The 22229-nt window shown below is 39.9% G+C and overlaps 1 protein-coding gene across 1 annotated transcript; it reads left to right on the top strand.

Moving 5' to 3' along the window:
- Positions 1-15963: 15963 nt before the first annotated feature.
- Positions 15964-18318, top strand: CATSPERD (cation channel sperm associated auxiliary subunit delta). Its single transcript, XM_062568546.1, has one exon. The coding sequence runs from the start codon at positions 15964-15966 to the stop codon at positions 18316-18318; it is 2355 nt and encodes a 784-aa protein (XP_062424530.1).
- The last annotated feature ends 3911 nt before the right edge of the window (positions 18319-22229 follow it).

Genomic DNA, 22229 nt, shown 5'->3' with positions numbered 1-22229 from the left:
ACGTTTTGCTAACTGCATCACTTCTCTGTCTATTGTCATCACTGTTTCTCTTAGCTGTCATTGCTCTACTTTCTGTAATTCTTGCTCTGCTGACATTGTCTTGGGGGAAGTATTTTATTTTTCTTTTTTTTATTATTTGGCCAGGTATAAAGATTACATATATATCAAGTCTCCTCCTCACATTCCTTTGTTAAAACTTTTCATTGGCTGTAGTTGCTTGACACTATAGGACTTGCACATCGAATCTCAAAAGAAGCATAAAAGTGTTCTCCTTTCATGAGCTTCCTCAGGGGTAGCTCTAAGAAAATCCCCAGATCATCTTTGCAGCATCAGGCTTAGAGGCATTCACTGCTCTAAAGAAATATATGCAGTAACTCTTCTTAATTCTACATGACTAAGAGTTCTTACGTCTCATGTGATTTTTTTTGTTAGCCCTGAGGTCTTGCAGGATGCATCTAAAGCTCCTTGAAGGTGATAAGTGGCAGTTTTCTGAGCTCTAAGGGGCTCTTGAAGCTTCAGTGACTTCAGGCACAGTGCCACAGGAAAACATTACAAAGCGCTCAAGGGAACCTGATGCAAACCAATACTAAACCACATAATACAAATATATTTCTGACAGAACTAAGTCCCTTCTAAATTTTAATTTCTCCTTGATATATCCATATCTATTTCCTGAGGAAAGACTTCCTCGGTTTGGGGGGAAGATGAGGATGGTAAGGGAAAGGGAAGGAGCGCTTTATATTGGATTTTGTCTCCTTAACAGAGATCTTCAGCTACTTCTGATAATTTTCCTTTACAGAATGGTTTCCCTCCATACTCTTTTTTGCAAGTTGGTTTCTCTCACAGAGTGAATCATTTGCAATTCCAAAACCTAAAGGGGGGAAAAAATGCTCACAGAACATCTTTGTTATATCCTGAACCTGAATGAGGCCACACTCACCCTGCATGTGGCAGACGAAGGCTTTGTACCCCACTGCCTGCTAATTCTTCACTTTGAACTGACTCCCTTTCCAGGAAACTTTTTGGAGCTCTGAAAACAGTCTGCCCAAACACATAGCAAGTGCAGAACTGCCCTATGCCTTGCTATCACCCAGCAGATAGAGATCTTACTTCTCCGTATAGAAAAAGGTTAGTAGATATTGCTGGAAAAAAGTTACATTATCCCTTTACCATAGGACAAATTGAAGCAAAATCAAAGTGAGACACAATTTCTAGCATTCACACTTTGTTGGTCTTTGTCTTTATCATGTGGTCTAGAAAAATATATTACATTTCCTCCCAGTCCTGCCTTGTTCCAAAGATGCAAACACTTTGATGACATAAACCTTACTACAACTAAAAATAATTTGGGTTTGCCAAATTATCCCCATGTCCTATAATTTCTGGAATATCTAGGAATCAAACTAGTTCAAAGTTATTTAGTAATAACACCATTAAACAGTCTTGGTGCACAGTGCTCCTTTTGGCTGTGTACAGGGCAGCAACCACTTGTTTCAATGCAAAGATAGCAGAGATCTTCATAAGCTACAAAGAGTAAATCTCACAGGATGTGAAGTGCTACACTACGCTCCAATTTAAAAATTTTGCATTTCCTGACTGCAAAAAAAAAAAAAACCTCAAGCTGGACTGCAGACAGATACCAACACCAGTTATCATATCAGATATAGTCTTATATTATCATATTAGAACAAACCTACTTTTCCTGGTATTTAACTTTCTTTTCATCAGAAGACCTCTAAACAGAATTTAGATTTGTTGTTCACAAAAAGCAAGTTGCAAACTCGCAGCTGAAATTTATTCAATAGCAAAGAAACACGTTCTGTTTCAGGCCAAAGCATACTCAGCTGAAGAAACGAAGAACTCGCCATCTCCTTTTACCTTCGCTAAGCAAATCTCAAGTTTGCTAACAAATGCTCAGATAGTCAGAGAAACAATTATCTAAGTTATTGGGTGCCATAACACACTTGAAAAATATACAAAGCTAGTGCAAGAAGAATTTAATTGGCCTTTCTATCAACATCTGGAGCATTTAACTCATGCAGTGCAGCCCTCTGGCTGAACTTTAGTGTCTTACAGACCATGAGATTTTGAGAGAGTAAATTCTGGATTTTTATTCTTTGCTTAACATTCAGAGACTGCACAGAATCCTGTTTTCAAGCTTTTGGCTTTAGGATAGTAGCTTAAATTCAAACCTAGATTTTTTCATAATTCCCCGAGTCCTAGAACTGTCATTCCAAGCATGACAACATGACATCAAGGAACAATTCACGAATGGAAAAGACGCTTAACAGAAAATCTTTGTAACAGCTATTTTTTTTTTTCCACCTAGCCTCCATATCTGTATCGTAGAAACGAGAACTCTTAGCACCGATGCGGTGATGGAAGTCCTCTGACACCTTCACCACAGGAGTATCGGCAGAGCTGCCACCAGCCAGCCGACAGCGGGGTTGGTCAGCGCCCCGAATAAGCCGCTTGCAGGCAAGCGCCGGCGCTGCCGCTGCCTGCGCGCACCTGACGGATACTCGGGTACACGCGTCCGTGTCCCGCAGCGCTCCTCGTCTCAGCAGCCCTCCCCTCCAAAAAGCCAACCACCACATCAGACACATCCGCTGGACGAGTGACATCTGCGAGCGTTCACGGAAGAGGGCGAGGAGCGGGGGCAAGTTTCCCACGGCACCCCCAAACTCCCCGCCAGCACCGCCACCCACCTTGGCCACGGCGGAGCGGGGCCCCCCTCTCCCTACCCCTTCCCGGTCTCCTCCTCCTCCGCAGCGCTCCTCCGGGGCACCCCCCTGCCCCGGCCCACTCCGTCCCGGCCCCCCCAGGGCGCTTCCAAAGGTGCCCCCCGCCTCTGCTCCGCTTCCTCTCCCCCCCGCACCGCCCCACGCATCTTCTGACCTCGGAAAGGTAGCGCACGGCTGCACTGCTCCTGCCAGGCGAAGCTGCACGCAAAGTCCTCTGAACTGCTGTGGGGGAGAGCAAAAAATGCCGTGCAGCAGCAGCCCGAGCAAGGGCTGACCAATTAAAGGAGTTCTAGGTCCTAGCTTATCCCAGACCGCGGGGATGTTTTGCCCCCAGCCCACGTGGTGCGGCTTAGATAGGACAGATCTGCAGCTCCCCGTAAAAGTCGCGACCCTGGACGCCGCAGCGCTGCAGTAAACCCAATCAACTGATCTTCACTACAAGTCCTGAGAACACGCCGGTTTTCAAAAGCGCATCCCTCAGAGTCACCCTCTGCATACAGGGAGGGGAAGAGGCAACCTGTCTAACTACAAAAAACGGGTCAGATTTAGAGCGCACGTGATTCGGCTCCTGACTCTTCCAGTTACCACGCAGGGGGCTGGGGATCCCCTTACCCCAAACCCAAACACCCCGTGCTCGGCTGCAGCTGCCCCGGGGCTGCCCCACAGCCTCCGCGGGGGCCGGGCTCTCCACAAGCACCCGAACAGAAGCACGTAGGGGTTGCAACAGTTCACAGACATAGAACTGAAGTATTTATTCCTAATTAGAAAAAGTTCCAAGAAATCTAATTAATTCCTATCAAAAAACTAACATATAGTTGTCAGGCTAACTGTAAACTATTTCTCCTTTTCCACATTTTCTGATATTCTTATTTCAAGTGGGAAGAAAGTTTAAAACAATCATTCTGAGAAATCTAGAGACTCCTTTTGAAAAGGATTAGGAATAATTAGATGCAATTATTTTGCTTTATAGTCATGTTTGCTCCCATCCAAATTTAACAGATGCAAACCACAAGCCTTATCAGCTTTACTTATTTTCTCCCCCTTCAGATATCCATAGGCAAAGAATTTATTCTAATTTTTTATCTGTTCCTACAAATCCAGAAGTCATGTAGACTGTATGGAGGACAAACTTAGCTATGGAATGGATAGGTATACAAGTCTGAAGCACAAGTACATCTCCTGGAAAACTTAAATCTTTTTTCAAAGCTACTTACACACTCTGAAGCTACTTTGATTTTACCAGCTCTATCAACTGGCCCATCACTGCCCCTTCCACGTGCAGTACAGCAGAGGGAGGGCAGAACCGCATCCTTTCTAGTGAAACTGGTTCCCAGCTCACTGCATAACAAGAAGAGGTGGAGAGAGCATACCCATTTAAGAAAGATCTAATCATTGGCTTCATTAAATGCAGAACTAGGAGGTTACTGCACTCTGATTTGTATCAGGAGTAATTTAATTAAGTCAGTGGTGATTCAAGTGAATAAAACAAATGTAAGATTTGACTGAAGCACATAGTATTCAACCACTGTTTGCCATTTCTGTATTAGCTTTCCACACTTTGAAATGTAATTGGGGTCATAAGTAATCTGAACAAGTTCCAGGTCATTTCCTAGAAAGCAAAATACCAAAATTAACCTCTGAGAGCACAAATGTTTTCACTATAATGTTTCTACAGCTAACACACTGAGCTTCTGGAATAGGAATCTAGAGAAAAAAATGTTAAATACTGTGTTTTAAAGTCCTTTGGGAGAAGAAGAGAACCAGTTAACAAATCATTGCAAGGGAAACATAAAACAGTGTACGACCTAGCGCACTACTTTGAGAACCGTAACAACATGTATACACTACTTAGAGACTTTTTAATTAATTATCATTGTATTTCTGCTTTGCAGACCATGAATTTATCACAGATGCAGCATTAACTACCTAGGAATTATATGACTAGTTGTTTTACTAAATTGAGTGAAACTTTGGCCTCATACTTATCAGTCCAGGCACATTTACTAATTTGTCTTTCCCCTTTTTAATTAAGATTTTTTTAGCTTTCTTTGTGGGAGGATAGCCATACAGAAAGCCACTACTTATCTCTCAGAGTGCTTCACTTTTGGTTCTTAAAATCCAGGAGAGTGAAAATCCTTTTATTCATTGGTGTTGTAGATACCATTCTTGGTCAAACTGGGGCTGGCACAAACCATTCAAGATATTTTACATGCAGATCAGATTTTTTTTTTTTTATTTATTTATTTATGCTCATGAAATGCCATTTTTTAAGTATGGGAAGATAAGGATGTCCTAAAGCCTCAGAATGTCTAAACCATTAACTTCAACGTGGTTATGTATTTAAAAATCTTAGAGGATTTGAGATAGCACCTGCCCAAAGAAAGCCTCTGGTAAAATGGAAATTAAGTTCTGCGCCTATCCCAGCATCTTATCCATGCGCTCGCCTTCCCCATTTTCTCCAAATGCTGCCTTCACCAGCTCTAGTTCCTCTTCTAACAAACAAGAAGGAAATAATCTCTAAGCTGTAGCTCTATAACCGCAGCCTACATACAACTAGTGGCATGCAGGCCCTCCAATTTAGCAACATGCGTGCTGTCTGAACTGTTGAGTATACCCTCCTGCACACGCATGCCACCAGGTGCAGAGCCAGGAGTTACTGATTCTGCTTTGCCACAGATGGTACTGGATGAGTAAACTAGAGTTTAGACACTTCTGCTCTGGACTTGACAAGCACTGGCACAATAGCAGAAGATCCTGTGAGCCTCAGTTAGCTAAGAACAAGCTTTCTGTACTCCAGCTCTGGCTTTGAGACTAGTTACTTCCATGGTTGTAATCAAGTTATTTAGTCTTCTACCTTCTTTCCTCCAGCCGTAATGTAGGGAGACTATTACTCAGTGCTAAAAATTTCAATAGGACACTCATCATAACTTTTATCCCCAGCTTGATCCCCAGCTAGTTTGCCAGTGGCCTGCAAGTCCTCAGAGTAATCAGGCAGGATGTTTTTCTTAACATTTCCACTTGGGGTAAGTATCTGTACTGCCTGGAACAAATTGTTTAGAGTCTTTATGGGATCTGCCACATCCATCTAATCTTTAATGAAAAGTGACCACTACTAGGTGGTGTTGGCTGTTGTGGGACATGCAGATCCTCACACTGAATCTCTCTTTGATCTTAAGTAATTACAGAAATAATTAGCTAGCAGTGTCACATTCATATTCCAGAAAAATGTGCTGAAAAGTTATTTCCCGCAAAAGAGAAAACAGATAAATTGGGGGTGCTCCATAGAGCAAGGCCACAAATCCACACCAGAAGCCTGAAAGCATTCTGTGTCATATCCTGATGGGCAAGACCTGGGTAAGTTCAATGGATGATACAACGAAATTATATTCATTGCTAGTCTTTGTGTAATGTGGCGCCAAAAATGTATCTGAAGCTGGTCTGGTGGCAGATTTACTGGCAGCTGAAGCATAGGACTAAGCATGTTTTCCTGTTAGCCACAGTTGACCTTAGTTTATTGTAAAATAAGGGTTTTTTTCCCCTATATTTGTAGACATATATTTATGTAACTGACTTTCCCATTGGCATAACTTGGGGTTCCATTTTCTTGCAGACTTCCACTTCACTCATGCAGTGCTAATACAATCAAAGTCTCCTATCCACATGTTCTGCAGTATCCCAGAATAAGATGGCATATGTCATGGAAGATTTTGTGGTTTAGAGAGGAGGGAATGAAAATCATTTACCAAAAGGCTACAGCTAAATCTGATGCACATACACAGAGAAGTATAAACATTTCTCTTAGTTTCATGAAGCCTCCAGTATCTTTTAACAATTTGAATGTTCTAATTGTGTGCACTCTTATTTGAAATTGTATTTTAATCTAAACAGAACTTGGTACAGATAAATCATGATTTAGTAAAACAAGATTCATCATGCACCATTTCTGAACATTAAAATGTAAATTTAAGAATCCAAATAACTATAAATATTCAAAAAGAAATAAATAAATGCTATAGGCCTTAATGCATTTATGAATCTAGGCCTACTAGTCCCATTGAATTCAGTTGTGGACAACCAAGATGAGCAAGAGTTTACCTTCCCAGCTAGAAAGAGTTGCTAGCTTTAGTATAAATATCTTTTTAATGATTATAATTAAAAAAAAATAATTATTATAATTTTAGTGTAAGTAAATTATTAAACCAGATTGGTTTAATAATTAGCAGCTACCAAGAATGAGCCTTCCTAAACAAAAAAGAGAGTAAAAAATTTAAATCCAAAACAAAATTGAAGTTCCTCATTGAAATCAAGACCAAAATCACAGTCCTCCATGATTAGGGGATTTCTGCTCCACTGTTGTTTGTGCTATTGAATTTGAGATTTTCTGGTGTGACTATTGATGGTTAAATGTGCTCACACCAGACTAGTGGCCTTTGATCCAAGAGTCTTTCCTTACAATACAATTATCATTTTAGAATGGTGTTCTTTCAACAGGTCTTGCACTGTCTCACCATCAGGCTGGGATGGAGGGGCTATCTAATAGAAAGCAAAGCCTTAGATACAGCTCTTCCTATTCTGGGCCTTGGATGGTTTTAAAGGAATACTATTACTGCGAAGACAAACTGAGTCTTTTTTGCCTTTAGCATCAGTCTCTGGCTGACTTTACTGCTGACTATCTTCCTATTGCTTTTTCAGATTTTAGGAGATTATGACTACACATCTTCCTGTTCAGTGCTGAACCACATGATACAACATAATGCAGCTCACTGCTGTTTGAATCAGGGCTTACCACTCTGAAAAAGCACTTTCCATTTCCTGGCCACACTTTTCATTAAGAGTGCTAAGTTTACCATATATATCCCATAATTCTATTTTTCTTCCTTTCTCAAAAACTTTCTCACGTTACTCTGTGATTACTTTTGTCCAGCCTCACTGCTCAGCCAGGAGGTGATACTGCCTCCCCCTCCTCCTCAATTCCTAACAACAGGTCGTTTCTTAAGATACATACTTTGTCTATAGCTCATATTTGCTCCTGGCCTCAGGAATTTCTCAGTGTACATAGTCCGCATTCCCAGTCAACTATTGCTGTTTATCATGACTGTTGGGATTATCCTGGATTATGGAGCCATTTGCAGGTGGAGTTGAATTGGTCACTCTTCTTACAACACTAACTGCAAAAATACCAGCTGGATGTCTGACAGCTGCCACCTGTAACACACATCTCTTGAGACACTATTCATCCTCACTGCAATTCCTACCTCCACAGTCAACACAGGCAGGATTTTCTTCCTCTTGGGGTAGCTGTAGCAGAGACACAAACTGATCGCTTCACATACTGTTTGTATTGTTGCTTGTAGTCTTGACATTTTTCCTTCTATCTTTCATAGCATTTCCAAATGTATAATACACCATGCCATGACCACCTCTTGCCTACACTCTCTCTGCTCCACTTTTTGAGTTCCTTCAGCTCGAACCCATGTATCTGTCCTGCATTAGTGAATGCTATTACTTTGATCCAGTACCTGAACATCAGTGGCCCTTGATTTGGAAAGGCTTCTCCAATGTCAGCTCTGTTTCAATCTGTTCTGTTAGCTAGAATCACAGCTGAGCAACCTTGTCTTTACCAGGGAAAGTTAGGCCCATATTTGCACATGGGTATCTGATCTGAGCTCAACCATATATTTTTTCTGTTTTGTTATTGTTGTAAACAATACATTAGAATCTCAACCTTTCTTCTAGTAAATCTTAACTTTCACTTTCTCACCTTTATCTCCATGCAGTTTTGTTCACACAGGATTAATTTTCGCTTGCATCCTTGTGGATTTATTATTATTATTTTAATTAATTTAATTTAGGATACATTCTTTATGCATGCCTGTTCCTCATATACGTACACTCACTCCTAGATGTTGGCTCCCCACCTGAAATCTCCACAAAGGATTTAACATAGTTTCTGGCAAAATAACAAGATGTTCCTGAAATATCCTTTACCTCCCAAAAAAAAAAAAAAAAAGAAGTCATCTTCAAAGGAAACTGAGTTTCATAGTAGTCTGTGTGATCTTGTTACCAATTTTAACATTAGCAATTAGCATTCAGAGAATTTAAAAATTGGGATTTGCACTGATGATTAAAGCCAAGCAATGTTAGTTATTTACAAAATAAAAAACAATAAAAATCAGAAAGTCCTTTCTTTCCCTTCTGCATGGAGTAAGAGAATATGTCAGCAAACCAGAAAGCCACCCCCTTCCCTAGTTCTCAATGTGCCCTTTCAATTTTTGCAGTTCTGCCCAAAAGCTGCCTCCCTCAAATTTCTATGCTGGCCACACAACAGGTACATTGCTTCAGTAATTTGGGAGGTTTCTTTTACCAGCTTCATTCCATTTTTATGAAAGGCAGCCATCACAAACAGCGATTTTAGAATTCTGTGGCTGTCCATCAATCAAAGATACATTAGCTGGGAGCCACCTGGCCTCCAAGCTAGTATTTTTTAAAATATCACAGAGAATAATACAGAGTAAGTCTGAAAAATAACTAAAATCCCAAGATTTTCTATAATAGGAATAACTATAACTTGAATGTTTACAAGTGTATTACTTTCTAAAAAGTTCTATCTATGCTTTGCCTGGGTTTTGCTATTAATAGTCACCAAAGCTTATCAGACACCATTTTCTTTCCCAATTCTTCTACGAGAATTTGAGGACAAGGAGGCCTGGTCTGTTTTTCTAAAGGCTCTTATGTTCATCTCCTTCCCAGCCATCATTGCTCACTTTGGATATGTCTTTGTCTCCACTCTGATAACAAGGTGAGATTAGATAAATTCAAATAGTAAGTCTATATTACTTTTCAGATAACATTTCCCACCCTTTTCTTTTCCATTTGCTAACATCGGTCAGAGATCTCATTTTCTCTGTCACTTCCTCTTAGATCCAACATATCCAAAATGCAGAATAATATTAGTTGCTATTAAGTATTGACATGTTTTTTCCCAAGACCTTTCTTAATTCCCTAGTGACAGCTTGGCTTATCACAAGAACACACTAAAATGAGAATTTCAGGACTGATTTGAAGAGGAAGGGCTATTACCACTGAGCTATATATGCCCTACAAGCAACAAAGAAAGCAACAAGGACTTTGAATCAAAAATATACTGTATTCTTCTGTAAAACAAAGCACTTATCAAAAATTATCAAAAATTAACACCAAGTATAAACTACTATAATCAAGTATAAGAACTGATAAAAGCCAATTCTTTTGCAGGATCTTTTGTTCTTTTTCAGGATCATTGTTAGTTGTACATCTGTATGTTCTTAATAGTATAGCATTTAATAAATAATAGGATAGAAATGTTTTCTTTTGAAAAAGGTGATTGGAAATTAAAAATTAGTTTAATAAAAAATTTCTCCATATTTTGTAATTTATGCTCTGAATATGTTCTATTTTGTGGAGTTTTTATTCTCTGTATAGCTTAAAGTATATTTCTTCCTATTAAAATTCTTGATTGCAAAACCAACCACTTTTCCTCAAAAATCTTATGAATACAATGAGTAATTTTTTCAGGGAGCCTCTTCTATATAAAAAGTTGCATCATATAAACCATGAAGAAAAGCAGCATAAGCTAATGAAAGATTTAATACCTAACTAAAATTGGGTTGTATTTAATCTCAACCTCCTTCTTGTTAGCATATATTTTGTGTACTGGCTAGAAAAAGAGCGTTGTTAGTATTGTTTTACCATTTAGAGTATGGATCAGAATTCATGGAAAAAAAATACATCAGAAATTAAGAATTATGCTTAGAAACCTTTAAAGGCATTAGAGAAAGAAAAAAAATGCTAGAAGGGGAAAGGAAGGGAATGTTCATGTCTTTTCATTACTCCAAATCCTGGTTTTACCCCATTTTTATTCAGGCAAATCTCCCCTTGACTTTGACAGAATTTCAACTGAAAAAAAGTTCAAATTTTTTTTTTCCCTGTTGTTTTGTTGCTTAAAGAAAGACTGCAAATTACAAATCAATTTCATAGACACATGGACTCTATCAGCCACTGGTAGCTAGTGTCAAACTATAGCAATGTGTCAAAACAGCTGCTTTTGTCGTCTTCTTGCATAAAAGCAGCATTTTGAAGAGATACGGATACTTTCCCTTCTGCAGCAGCTCCCTTTTGGTTGCCTATGGCATCGCAGCTAGAAGGGAATTGTTTTCACTTATGACCTTAGAGCTTTTGGTACATCTGAATCACATTTTCAAGCATTTCCCTGACACCATGAGGACTACCAGTGCATACTGCAAAAAGTTGAAAGCCTCAAAGTATCATCTGGGTCCAGAAGTTAAGCCTTTAGATGCTGTAAATATCATGAATATGACATTGAGTGCTGGCAGTACCAAGAGCTCAGGCACATTTCAGGCACGTTCTTGTCTCTTCCTCTAGCATGAACAGCTGCAGGGAGAGGGGGAGAAGCTGGGAATTATCATGTGAGGGTTTCCTCACAAGGATAGGAGAAAAGGCATCTTCTGCCTGAGAATTTCAAGAAGCTTTTTTGTTTTCTTGGTCAGAAATGGCTGTAACTATCCTTGCAACCTCCCCAAGATGTTAAAAAAAAAAAAAAAAAAAAAAAATCCTGCATTCTAGGGCTTCAAATACATAGGGCACAGGAAGAACTAGTCTCAAAAAACAAAATCCCACAAACATTTACTGTTCAGTTCCATACTGCATAGTACAGCAATCAGTTACAGATTTTAGAGTTTCTAACAGTGCAGGCTGCTTTACTTTCCCTAGTTTTAATGCAGGCACACCAATCCTACGGTGACTCAGAGATCCTTTTAACGTGGTGCCTGCATTAATCTCATTGTTTTGAAGCGCATCAATTCCTTGCTGTGTTTTTATGTTGTTCATTTAAGAAGGTGAGCTTTTTATTTAGCCCTGATTGACCTGTCGTAGGTCTCTACCTTAATGTTAACTACTAGCAAAAAATGACATAAACACTTTTCAGACTATTAAGCATTTAGGCTTTTCATGTTTATCAAGCTCTGTCTGGCTACTTATATTCTGCAATGTTATGTCACTACTGCTTTTAAATAATATCCTTCAGTAAGTAAAAATCTGCAGTTACAGGTTTTTTGAGCAGAACTTTCTTATTGTCTTGGAGGAAATATGGTAAGGTACTATGCCATAGCCATGGGAAAAAATACCACTAGGAAAAGAAATACTATCTACTCTTAACTTAAAAAGAGAAAAATCCATAGGACTGACAATCACAAGCACCAGTTGAATTGCTTTATACACCACTATAATTCATAAACAAAATTTTAAACACTTTTTTTTTTTTTTTTTTTTTTACTTTTTCAACTACAAGTAAAGCAATTAGCAGAGCTCATTAGCCAAATGACATTTCACAAACTAATGATTTACTCTCATAAACTGATAGAGATGCGTAGTAAATAAATCTTGATTTAAATAGGAACAGAAAATCGTTCGGTCAAGGAATATGTCTAATCAGTATTCATGGTTTTAAAATCAGAAAAGTTGACAAAATGTGACCCTCTTTCTAGTCTAACTTTTACTTTACATAATAATAATTGGATTTCCATTACGGGAAAATCTGTATTTTTAAAAAACTCAAATAATTGTGTCTCACTGGAGAATAATAGAATTAGGCAAAAATATCAAGGAGTCACTGTCTATAATTCAGAGACATTAATTTTAGTACCTGAGCTAAACGACACTCTGGTATAGTCAAGTCTATATAACAGTAAACAATAAATTAGAAGAAAAGCTTTCAAAACCAGTTTTTCGATTAAGTTGGAAGGGTGGTGCTGTATTTTATAACTATCTTCGGTAACAAATTTCAGGAAAAATTCTGTCACCAATCTCCAGCTGATTCCATTCTCCTTCAACTAGTCTTACTGATGGAATGGCTGCCTTCAGTATGGCAGTCACACTTGAATTTTTGACAGAAAAGTATTAGAAATAATCATTTCATAATTTAGTCAGAGTGAAAATTTACTTTAGAGCAGTAAGAAATTTTTGCATTTTACAGAGCTTCCTCAGACTGTGTATGTATTGAATCTCCAAGTTTAATTAGAAAGGAAAAAGATTTTTTTTAAAAAAAAAAAAAATCATTATACCATTTATACAGAATCCTCTCCTGCAAGCATAGGTATTTTCCACTCACTTTGACAAGTGTTTTCCACAACCTAGAACAAATGAGTCGTTTTGAATTTACTTATCTTTGTCTTAACAAAAATGTTATACAAATGATTCAATGTGTTATACATGGAAAGAGTAGCTTACTCAAAATAGCTCAAAACACAAACTGTGCTGTGGGATGCACAGAGACTGCAGGTATTAAACATTGCTTTTAATGAGATGAACACTCAAGGATCCCAAACATGAAATGTGAAAATTCTTCCATTTTTATAATCATATCTTGTACTTTCTTCTGAAACAATATACAGTATAACTAACTGCCAAAGAACAGTAGAAAATAATATTTTTCCCCACTTGGAACATTGTATTCTACTGCTGAACTTGCAAAAACCTATTTCAAAAGTGAAGTCAAAGCTTGCTTTATGTCTCAAGAAGTGGTATCACTTTCTGAAACGAAGAACTTTTCCTTTTACCAAGCATCAAGAAATTGCGTTCATAGATATACTTTTGGGAGATTCTGAAGTATTTTGTCCTGAGGAAAGTCATATAGTTCTAAGGGGACTCCCAAGCTACTTTGTAAACAAAGTTATGACGAAACTTTTTTATAAAAAACACATGAACTGAGGAAGATAATCCTCCAAATGAAAAAGAATGTTTGAAGGCCAAGCCCACTAGAGAGTTTGCATCTGAGCAAATCTTAGTCATAGTCAAAATTGAAGGCAAATCAGTGCTCATTTTCTTTGTTAGTTTTGAGTGTTGATTCCTGAGAGTCAATAGTAATTTACTGGTAATCTAGGAGATGAAGAAAAAGGAATATTTTTGGCTTCCTATGCAGGGGCTCAGAGGAAGAGAATTAGATCTTGAGCACCTCTTTCCTGATAAATTTCTTGTGACAGAACTGTTGAGGTCTTAATTCTTTTGCTTCTTTTATCTCAAGCTTGGGAATGATACTGGAGTGATGTCAGGACTTGCCTAATTCAGGAGTAGTCTGATAGAGGTGAGGCTCCCATTGCTCCCTGCTCCCAGGGCCAGCCAGCAGTGAGGCAAAGCACATATTCCAACAGACACACAGACATACGTATGCAACACCTATGCACATCGTTGTCCGTGCTGATCAACACAGAAAACCAAACAGGCATGAGAACACAGGCTGTACTAATGGCCTCCTCCTGTTCTCTTATCTGACTGAGCAAGATAAAGGTCTGTTAGTGGGAAACATACACTTACATGTATGTAATAGGGATGTTTCCAGCAGCTAGCCTTACATACCTGATAGACATGGAGCCTATCCAGTAGCTGGTCCCTGGAACACAGGTCTTCCCAGTTGCTGGCACCTGGGCAATAGGAGGCTCCAAGACCTGCAGCCACTCTCTAGTTGCTGGTAGGCAAACCTGCTTGCACTCATCAACACATGTACACTATGGGTCTGTTCAATAACTGGCATTAGATACTCAGTCTACCCAGCAGCTGGCCCTTAGGTCTTCCCATCTCCAGTTGCCTTGCACACACATGTGCACAAACCTCTCTGACAAGCCTAGGCCTTACTGCCTCTTTAGCAGTTGGCCTGAACCTCCAGATCGCTCCAGCAGCCAGATCCTCCAGTTCTTGCACACAGGGATGCACATAGCGCTCTCAGTCGACCTCCAGACCTTGCATACTCTCTAGTAGCTGGCTTGGACTTCTTGGTGCCTCCAGTAGCCAAAACTCATGTTCTCCAGTCTTTCCAGGATATGGCTCCGGCTTACCATTGCTTCACTACCTAGCCTTCATGCTTCTCATCTATTCCTAGAAAGCACTAGATGGCAGCAGTGCTTAACTATTTTAATGCTGGTAAGTAGGAGAGCAGTTATCCATGTTCAGTAATACAGTACAGTTTTTGAAATTCTATATTGTTTCTATGTATGTGAGAGGAGACATGCACAGAAGACAGGAATTCAGTATTAAAGGCAACAAAAATCTGACAGAGCTGCTGATAAAATGCGCGATTAATACAATAAGCAATAGCAGAATTGAGTGATGTTCCAACCTCCTACTGCCATAAGAGGAGGCAGGAAGAGTAACATGACAGAACTGCAAGATGTATTTCTCACTGTCACAAAAAAATACTGTAGAGCTGGAGAGGTATACGATACTCCCAAATTCAACCTCATACACACACAGGAGGGGGAAAAGAGACTGCCTGAATTGTTCCTCTCAAAAATACCACTCAGTATTTGTCCCATGGTTCCTATTCTCCAACAGCATATTTCTCCAGATCGGTCACCTCTAGTCTTTTTCCTATTTAGGCAAATATCTATTGCCATTCTTTCTCAATGTCTATTCTTGTATTCATCATACTTGGTCTTTCCTAGCTTTTGCTTCCCCACATTTTCCTGCAACCACCTTCAGGGCCCCATTGCTCTTTGTGTTGCTTTGTCGTCATCACGAGAAAACAGCCCACGTGGTCTGAGGCCACCACACTGCCAAGGGCAGCTACCACCTTCTGTGCCGCTGCTGCCAATAGCTAACACATAGGGCTTAAGCTTCAAATGACTGAAGCAGAGATTACGGCATCTTAAGACCTAATGAGATAGTGCAAAAAAAAAAAAAAAAAAAAAAAAAAAAAAAAAAAAAAAAAAAAAGCAGGTCTCTGAACTACATATCTTCCTGTTACTATGATGGCACTAGGAAGCCGCAGTCTGGTGACACACCATGCTGGTACCCGCTGGAGGTCCTTAAATAAATCCACCCATGGTCACCTCGTGAGACCCAAAACTCAGATGAGCAGAACAGGCCCGATCCATAGGCTCCGCAAGACGACAGCGAAGGCTGAGCACTAACTTAAACTTGAACCACACCAGCGTTTATGCCAATTTAATTTCCCATTAAAAGCCTGACCTCCACCCCAAAACTCAAATACGAGGCGCAGCTGCTTGGCAAAGAGCCCTGCCCCGCTCTCAGGCAGGGGCAGGCAGGACCCGTGAGGAAACCCTGGCTCGCAGGAGGCGGGTTGGGCTTCGAAGTCCCCTTCCCTCGGCCGGAGGCCGCAGGAGGGGCGGCCACGCCCGCGCCAACTGCCGCCACCAGCCGCAGGCAGGACATGGCGCCGGCGCCTCGGCCCGCGCGGGCCGGGCTGTGGCTGTGGCTCTGCCTGGTGGGCGGCGGCGGCTGCTTGCACTGCAGCAACGAGCGGCTGGCGTACTCGATCGCCTTCGCCAAGGAGGCGCCGGCGGCGAGATGCACCCACGTGAGCTACAGCCGCACCAAGCCCGTCCTCCTGCAGCACCCCTGCCACCAGTACAACCCCTGGGACAAGCAGAAGATATCCGTGTACCTGGGGAAGGACGTGTTCGTCAGCACGACCACCTTCGAGGCCAGCCTCTCCCCGCTCTGCATCCCGAAAGAGCTTGAGGCCAAAGCAGCTGCCGTCAGCGCCATCGCCTTCGTGCACACGGACAGAGTTTCAATGGTGATCAACGGCCGTGTCTACCTGTACTTAGAGAGCCCCGACGGATGGGTCGTGTCAGCAGGGGTCAGCTTGCCCGTGTCCGAGCTCTCCAACGTCCACTGCTGCTACACAGGAGAGGACTCCCAGTGCAAGGCGCTCAGCTCGACCCTTTTCGCTTACGACACGGGGCGCTCAGTCTCCGACAGCCACATCTTCCTTTCGAAGGACGGAGGTTACACGTTCACCCGCGTTCAGATGAGCACGGGAGAGCGAGGCGTGCTGCTTGGTGTCTACAATTTCATCTCTTTTGGCCTGACTGGCCTGCTTATCAACAGAACCGAAGAGGATGAGACAGGCAAGGCAGCAGGGGCTTATTTCAGATACCTCGGTACTGAAAACAACCGTGTGTCCAACCATAGCTCTGCAGTCTTCCATCTGCTGCGCAAAGGCCCTGCTAAACTTTGGAGCATCCACAGTCTTGGCTTGAGGGGTTTCATCATTCTCTGGACAACAGACATTTTGCTGATATCCTCCAACAATGGTTTGATTATGGATGAAGTGACTGTCATGCCCACAAAGAAGTTTCAAAACACTACCTTCTCCAACAGCGGTTTCTCCCTTGTGAGCGTCAGTGGGTCTGAGATTGCAGTCTTGACCCAGAACAAGCAAATCTTCTATGGCAGCATCAGCCTGGTCACCACTGTGGTGTATATTGCCACAGATAGTAGCATAGATTTGAACACCACGGTGATGTTGTTTGAAGAAAGAGGGTGGCTGACCTTGCTCAGCCCTGTGATTAGCAATTTTTCTCAATTGTATGACTTCAAGAAATGCAAATTCAACTTGCAGTTAGCAATCTGGAGATCTCAGCAGTCCTGCGATGTGGAGATTCTTGAAGGAGATTTCGAAAACAAGATCTATTACATTGACATGCATGAGAACCTGACTTTGAATGCCACATTTGTGCCCAAGCCAGGCAAAACGTCCATTCCCATGGTGACGGTGAGCAACCCCCATGTGCTGGCCTTCAGTGCAAAGATATCAGAGATAGGATTTACATATGATGGTAACACCAAATATCTTTTGCACATAGGTCTGCAGCAGCAGTATTTCTCTGGCTTTGCAGAGCTTGATTTCTGTGACAGCTTACTTGATGGGGAGATATCTACTGTCACTGTGGACATCCCTGACAAAGGCATTGGCTGTATTGATGTGGCTCCTTTGACTGCACTTGTTGCAGTGTCCTGTCCACCTACAAAGCATATTAGACTTTTTAAAAATATAACAGCATGTGATAAAGGCCTCCTTCAGGAAGCAGTACTGAAAAAGAATTTTAGTTATGCAATTAGCTATGAAATATATGACCCACAGTTTCTTGCCAGGCCAAACATACAGCAAGACAATCTAGAGATCAAATATGATTTTAAGAATCTGGGATGTCCTCTTCTGGTGTATTACAAAAACCCTTGGGTGCCAATTCTTGAGTTATGGGAAAATGGTGCATTTCAGAAGCGCGTCTCTGCTGAATTTGTTATGTTTGAAATAAATGGAATGCATAACTACGATTATCTTTTGACTGCTAATGATGCCAATTGTTTCTCCCAACCTCAAAATTGGACTGCTTTGCTAAAAGAGCAGGAGTCTCCAGACCCACATACTGCGTGGACCAGAAGAAACTATATGAGCTGTAAGGACAGGAATGGACCTGAATTAAAGTGGCCCTCAGTCAAGTATCAAGTTCTTGGTGGAGGCAAAAATAAGATCATTTTCCCTCCATATAATGGTCTGTATGTTTTTAAAGCCATTATAGTGGATACATTTTACAGTTACTGTGATTTATCCATTACCTTCTCAATTTATGTCTATGGTGCCTTTCCTAGGAGCTACATAAGTTTTCAGGCCACGCTTATAGGCCTTCTGATTTTAATTTTACTTTTAATTTTGACAGGCTACTTCCTACCTCATTTATCACTCAAAAAAAATCATCCAAAAGTTAAAGTATTTTGAATGCAAATTTTGAAAGACTGTGGGAAATCTAACCAGAAGATTTCCCTTTTAGTCGAGGAAGTTTTGGGGTTTTTTTGTTATGAAGATGTGAAAAGAGAAATTAGGGAACCAGCTCAACATGCATTTTTTAGTTAGAGTTCAAGTTTCAAAACTGATAGAACTTTAAGAGGAAGTTACATTACAATAGCTTTAACACAGGAATCATTTTTTTCACTTCATTTTTTCATTCTAAACTTTTTACCGACCTTTTGTGGCTAGTCCTACTTACTGCTTCACTATATAAATTTTTTTTTTAAAAAAAAGAAAATTTCCAGTACAAGTGCATGATTTCACAAATACAACAGGTTACAAGGTTTTGTAACAGACAAATTATCTCCAAATTCAAAAACTTGAGCTTGTAATAAGCAAGTCTCCGGACAAATAACAGCTTTTCATTCATACTGAGCATCAGGAGAATATTATCTGCCTAGTAGTTATATACATATAGTACTATGAAAAAGCCAACATTCTGAAAAAATTCTAAATTCATTTTATGGATGGATTATTTTAAGTGATTTGTTAGACATTTTTCTAATAGAACAGCCATATTCAATCAAAATTAAACCTACTACACAGTAAGGCATTTTGTCTATAAAATAGACAACAGTTAATAATACTTTTGCTATAAACTGTTTCAGACTATTCAGTTTTCTAGAATTCTGTAAATTCCAAATATACAACCTAACTTTTGGAAGGTAGTGCTACTTAAGGCCTTAGTCTGTTATGCAGAATGTTCAAATGAGATTTAAATAAAGCAGTTTAGGATAAAGATGAATTTCCATCATAGATTTAGATTCCAAATTAAAGCTTTTTTTCCTGTTTTGATTCATAAAATAGTTTAGTTAAAATGAGGAAACAAGTTTCAAACACTCCTTAGCTGTATCAGAGTAACTAGCCTCCCCCCCCAAAAAAAACAAAACAAAACCAAAAAAAATATCCAACCACGCACATCTATCACACAACCCACCATCCACAATTCAGACTCAGAATACTGTATTTAGTGGAACTTCTACCATTTTTGAGAAGGAAGTGCAGGAAGTACAGAGGGGCACAGGACCTTGCTAAAACATCATGGTCATCTACTATAGCAGTAAGAGAAATCAGATCTTTAGGCAGGTAAATACAGTAACTGAAGTACAGAATGGAGACTTTTTAAGAAGCTTACATAGAAGACTCAAGACATTCTTTGAACTATAATAGCAACCAACCTAATTGTATATGAACCAAATGCAGTCTCTGTTCGCCCACAAGAACAGTTAAAGATTTCATCTTTTCGCATGATTACCAACTATAGCTAGTGCAGAATTTGCAATTTGCAGTCTGAACAACAAATTAAATGGATCTTCAATATGCCAGCAGATTTTTAGGCAACCTTTGGAAACAAGTATCCACGCGTCTCCCTCAGCCCTCACCTGCATTGCTGTGGCCAGTTTCCTCCCTTTTATCTTCTCTCAAGCTGCTAGAACCCAGACCTGTCCCTTTCCTTTTCAACCCTTCTGCCAAACCTATTCACAAGCTTTCACAAGTTTCACCTGAGGGAAACACTCTTAACTCATCACAACATTCAGCTTACCTGCTTTGTCAGTATCCTGTCTGATAAAGTTGCTTTCAAAGTCCTGTACTCCATTTAAGATTAACTCTTCTACCATTCAGCCACAAATGCATTTCTACTACCTCCAGGCAGCATTCTTCTCCAATACCCTTAAATAGCTTTGAATGCAAGCACTTCCAAGTGCTAAGTCCACAGGACAGATTTAGCAGCTCATACAAGCTCAAGGACACTGTCTATTGCCTCAAGTCACACATACTAATAGGTATACACAAGTTCCATAAGCAACTACAAAGAAAAGCAAAGCAATATTTGCCATCCTAATTCGATCTACATATAAACACTACGCAAAGACGACTATTTTTGCTGCTTGATAGGAGATGGTTAAAAAGCGTGCAGCAAGCAGGCTGAACTACTAGTGAAAGCAGAACAACAGCATATAAGTAAAATCAAGTTTAGCTGCCATACTATAAATGCTGTTTATTCACATAAACAATGGACTCAAATACTAGAATGCCCTCTCAAACTTAAGTAACATTAAAAAATAAGTATCAGCTGCATAGATTGATATTCTCTCCATTCTTGAACTATACTTTTTAATAAAAAAAAAACATACTTCACAAACCACACTTGTGGTTTGTTAAAGACTTTATATAACCTTATGATTTCCACAAAATAATCCACCAATGCAGAATTTCACTTCCCCCCCCCAAGACTTTTTTCCTCCCTAAACTACCTGAATTCCCAGATCATTTATGTTTCTTTAGAACAGAAGAGGATGTAGTAGTGCATGCTCTAAGTATGAAATTGATGGCATAATTCACTCCATTTAGGACAAAATTACAGGTTAGTGAAACAGCTCATTGAAAAATTTAATAAATTTAAGAAGTTTTATTTTTAAAGGTATGAAATTTACATGTTTTATTTAGTGGAAGTTTAAATTATTCCCAAATTCTCTACCAAGCCCAGAGTAAAACTGAATGTTTACTTATTGCCAAAAAAAGTCTTAAGTTTTAGGGTTTTATAGTGGAAAATTTACTAGATGTTTGAAAACAACAACAAAAAAATCCCTGGATTCTGTCATTTTTGAGGACTTCTTTCCAACTATGTGCAAAACAATATACATTAACAAACTCTAAACTGTATGGAAGGCTCAAGGATTCTGAATGAATACTGCTATTCAGCAACAGTTTCAGCCTTTACGGAGATGTTTGATAAATAGCATGACTAGGTAAACTGTTCAAATACAACTGGTTTTGGTCATCTCTACAGGCACAAACATGCAGTTTTCCATCCAAGAATTCCTTAAGGAACCAGGTTTAACTATTTCTGCTTGCCAGCTCTTCTAAACAATAGCAAACTTCTGTCCCAGAAATGATGACATTCTGAACAGTTTACCCTGCCAAACTAGCAATGCACTGTGAAAGAATCAGTGCCAATTTGCAAGTATTTACTTTTAATGGTTACAATTGAGAGTAATTCCTTGGACACAGCATGGCAGCAGTCTTTTAAAGCAGAGAATGCTGTTAGGAAAGTTAGGACTACAACTTCTGCTTTTCAGGAAGTTGTCTTCAAAAGTGACAAGGTTTGTTTTTCCTTAAAAAAAAAAAAAAAATAATCTTCAGTACTTTCCTCATCGCCATGTCAGGAAGTAGAATAAGCAGAAGCATTAAAAGAAACATGCCAGGTATCACTTAAGAAGGGTAGTCCTGAAGAGGAACAGAACTCAAGCCCTGAACCAAGATATTGCTAAATAAATATCCAGTTCATAGATCAACGTGATCTGCAGTCATATTAAGTATACAGCTACAGAAGATTGTGCTGTGAAGGACTTCCAAGACTAAGGATGTGTTAAGTCCTGGAGGTAGTCATACAGTACCTCAGGATAAAAGAAACTCTTTTCCAAAAAGAATACACACACAGATGTGTTTCATTTAAAAAAGTAGTGGTTGAAGAAAGTTTCCCTAATAGGACAAAACAAGACACAGCAGACTGCCAGAACTCTTTGGTCTGTTTAGGTGCTTCAGACTCCCCCTGCACCCAGTTAACCCATTATAAGCAATAATTCTTTAGTTTTAGCTGGTTTCACTGCACTTGATTGCTTCACACTGCCTCCTCCATATTCAGCAGGTGTTACTCAAACATCCCCAGCACATAGCAAGCACTTGAAGTTTCCCAGGTAGCTGTATTTTGAGGCTAATACCAGGGAACACTGTATAAGAAAGCAAAAGACAAGGACAGTAAGCACTATAACCCTCATCTTATATCAACATTACACATTACAACAGGCCAGAATCTCACCAGACCTAAGACCAGTATGAAC

Source organism: Rhea pennata, chromosome 2 (genome assembly GCF_028389875.1).
Source record: "Rhea pennata isolate bPtePen1 chromosome 2, bPtePen1.pri, whole genome shotgun sequence".
In the NCBI taxonomy this organism is placed as follows: Eukaryota; Metazoa; Chordata; class Aves; order Rheiformes; family Rheidae; genus Rhea; species Rhea pennata.
The sequence above is the reverse complement of the archived record's forward strand: the minus strand, read 5'-3'. Positions and strand labels throughout refer to the sequence as shown.

What these genes read in the sequence shown, in the direction of transcription:
- CATSPERD (XM_062568546.1), top strand. Translation starts at nt 15,964, where the DNA reads ATGGCGCCGGCGCCTCGGCCCGCGCGGGCCGGGCTGTGGCTGTGGCTC.